Consider the following 3,623-nt stretch of genomic DNA (forward strand, 5'->3'; position numbering starts at 1 on the left):
TCAATTTATTTGTTTGGTATTTCAATTTATTTGTTTGATTTTGATTTGATACGAAATTTAAGAAAGTAAAAAGACCTATAAATCTCTTGGTCTTAAGTTAAAAATATGTAAAAAGTATCAAAATTTTCTTTATTCTTGTGATCTTAAACATGCCATATGAAAAATTGGAACGAAGGAGTTGCTAAAAGAAAAAGAAAAAAAGGAAAGGATTTTTTTTTAAATGATTTAAAAAGAAAAATAAGACAAACAAATTGAAACAGCAACAATTTTGAATTAAAATGCATCAATCCCTTGAGAGAACAATCCATTAATACTATTATTATCTTTACATTTCCACAATCTTAGTTGTAATCAGGAAATTGATCAGAGTCATTGCAACAACCAAGAATTTTTAAACTGAACAAGAGCACTATCCCTAAAATTCTGCACTCTTGCTAAACAGAAATGAGTACTAAACAATCCCATTCCAAATCCAGCACCAACTCTACTTGTCTTCAACAAATAACAAGCTGGTGAACATTCAACCCCTTTACCTTGTACAACAACTCCCCATGCTTTCGTTATCCCTTCATCCTCTCCAACTTTAATTTTCTCTTCCATAGTTCCCAGTTCTCCAACAAATATAAGACCATCAGGAGATCTTTTCTTTCCACTTTCCCATTCATTCTTCACCACAGGCCAATCTTCTACTTTTGCTTTTTCTGTCTTGATTTTCACTTCACCTTTTCCGTTATCGTCGTATACATGTACTAACAAAGGCGCCTCCTTTAAGTTCTTGATTATATCCACCATTGATTCCTTCATCCATTCGTCAATCTTTCCTGATATTACACTTTCCGTTTTTTTATCATCATCTTTGATAACTCCGCCTGATTTAGAAAGTGGATTTGATAGAGACAGAGAAGCAGAAACACGATGAGAAGACACCCTTAGAGAAGTGTTGGTGTTAAAATCAAGAATTGGATTGGATTTGTTTACATGAATGAATGAATGGGTTGTGGGATGAATCTTTAACGATGCCATATTGGCAGATTTTCCGGGAAAACTGTTGAATGATGAATCTGTATAACAGAAAAAAGTTGTTTTCCCGGAATTTAATAGAGCAAAAGGGGATTTGGGGGATAAGTAAGAGTGGATTCAGATTTGATGTTCCGAAACAAGAGGGATTAGTTTGGTTTTTGGGAAGTTACGTACTTACATTTATTTAAATAAGAAAAAGCCTCACCCTTTTAAAGGGTCGTGTTCTTAATGTATTTAGAATTGGAAGTACACGCTAAAGCAAATTGATACGAGTAAGAAATTGCTACGAACAAGCAATAATAGGTGCGGACACAATTGACTATTCTCACATTCCTCTATTTTCCCATGAGTCAAATTTAGATTTAATGTATTTTTCACGCGTTTAAAATATGGAAAATAAATAATATGCCATGATATTTGAATTTTGAGAATCAAACGAATTATTATTTTTTAATTCTAATTTCTTTATATATTTTGAATTATTAACCGTAACTTATAATATGCTTTGCGTAGTTTTTAAATGTAAATTTTATTTCAAAGAAATTAAAAAGTTTTATATCTAAAGGTCAAAATTAAGAAGTTTGAATCTTGAAAAGCAAAAAGTGTCACATCTAAATTACGGCAGAAAGAGTAATAAAAAGCATTAAAATGAAATAAAAAGATGTTATTCCTGCATTTTTCTGCTTATAAATTATTGTACTTAATTTGTTTAAGTGGTTTATAAGAGGAGTAAATCGAGTATTAATATTATGCTCTGTAATTTTGTCATAAAAAATTGATTGTTTTAAATGGACATAAGTAAGATGCGTGGAATGAAAAGGTGGCATGCGCATGGATTGGGCAGATCGAGCAATGGCACAAGCTTGGGAATGGGTCGGTCGAAGATGACACACGCCTTTTGTGTGACATTAATCCCATGCACCCAATGCCTTTCATTTGTTTCTTTTGCTGCCATGGCGACACTGAAGCTTTGTACGTTTATAAATTGGGAAAATACATAAAAAATCTCACGTATACTCGGATTAATTATCACGCATCTAATTTTAGCGAGCGACCTATTATTCCCCTGGCCTTATTTTTTCTGCATTTTTGTATCATTTTTTGGCTGACGTGGCACCAAAAAAAATTGATGCCCAGTTGCACAGTGGAGAGTGTTGCACACTCTCCGCCACATTGATGCCACGTCACTGCCACTTGTTAAAGCCACTTTTTTTTCTTTTTTTTTCATTTATTTTTCTTTTATTAATTATATTTACACTAATTAACCATTAATTTTGTCTTCTTCATCACTAAACCCTTCTTTTTCTTTCATTTCAAGAAATCCATCAACCCATTTTCTTCCTCCATTAACACACACACACACATTCAACCCATTTTCTTCCTCCGTTAGCACACACACATTCAACACATTTTCTTCCTCCATTAACACACACATTAAATTTAATCATCAATCATAAAGAGCTTATTTTCAAGAAACATTCAACCCATTTTCTTCCTCCATTAACACACACATTGTATTTCATCATAAACCCCCCTTCTTCTTCTTCTTCTTCATTTAACCCCCCCCCCCCCCCCCAACCTCGAGATTGTACAATTTCTTCATTTTTCTGTTGTTGCTACTCCCCCCCCCCCCCTCCACCCCCAACCCGCTCCTCTTGCCCCACCCATTTGAAGAAATTGCCATTTGAAGGACAAACTGTGCAATTTCTTCCTTTCTGGGCTATGTTCAATCATGGACTGGAATTTAACAACAATGGAAATTGTTGTTTGTTAAATTTCATGAAAATTGTCCAACCCGCTCCTTTTGCCATTTGTTAAATTTCATGGGGAATGAAATTTAACAACAATGTAGAAATAGCACGAACTACCCATGATTTCACGAACTGGGCTATGTTCAATCATGGCGGCGGTGTGGTGGCGGCGGGGGTGGTTGAGGAGAAAGAAGAAGAAAGAGAAAAATAAATTGCAATTAGTAGCTTTAACAAGTGGCAGTGACGTGGCACCAATGTGGCGGAGAGTGTGCAACACTCTCCACTGTGCAACTGAGCATCAATTTTTTTTTGGTGCCACCTCAGCCAAAAAATGGTATAAAAATCTCAAGATCAATCTGAAGTGCTGATGGAAGTTCATTGAAGATAAGGCCAGGGGGGTAATAGGTCGCCCGCAAAGGTTGGGTGCATCATAATTAATCCGAGTATACGTTGAAGGGGGGGGGGGGGGAGTTTATGTATTTTCCCTTTATAAATTTTTATGATATTGAAAAAGGGAAAATTATTCCTATTAATAGAAGTATAGAATTTGCTTCTAAATTTCCTGATATTATTACTGATAAGACTCAGCTTCAATGATTTCTTGGAAGCTTAAATTATATTTCACCATTTTATAAAGATTTAGCAAAAGATATATCTATTTTATATGATAGATTAAAAAAGATTCCAAAACCATGGACTCATGATCATGCCCAAGCAATTCGCAGAATTAGGGAAAAAGGCAAGGCCAAAAAGAAGTGATAAGATGGACCCCTCCACAAAAAATCAGCTTTTATAAAAGCATAGCTTTAATAAAGCAAAATAATTTGTTTTATTTAATTATTGTAGTTTTAC

General features: G+C 34.4%; 1 protein-coding gene across 1 annotated transcript; it reads right to left on the bottom strand.

Moving 5' to 3' along the window:
- Positions 1-291: 291 nt before the first annotated feature.
- LOC132611255 (uncharacterized) lies at positions 292-1,246 on the bottom strand. Its single transcript, XM_060325674.1, has one exon. It carries the CDS (start codon positions 1,021-1,023, stop codon positions 370-372), a length of 654 nt encoding a protein of 217 aa, XP_060181657.1. The 5' UTR covers positions 1,024-1,246; the 3' UTR covers positions 292-369.
- Positions 1,247-3,623: the final 2,377 nt, after the last annotated feature.

This window comes from Lycium barbarum, chromosome 9 (genome assembly GCF_019175385.1).
Source record: "Lycium barbarum isolate Lr01 chromosome 9, ASM1917538v2, whole genome shotgun sequence".
NCBI classification, from domain to species: domain Eukaryota; kingdom Viridiplantae; phylum Streptophyta; class Magnoliopsida; order Solanales; family Solanaceae; genus Lycium; species Lycium barbarum.

What these genes read in the sequence shown, in the direction of transcription:
- LOC132611255 (XM_060325674.1), bottom strand. Translation starts at nt 1,023, where the DNA reads ATGGCATCGTTAAAGATTCATCCCACAACCCATTCATTCATTCATGTA.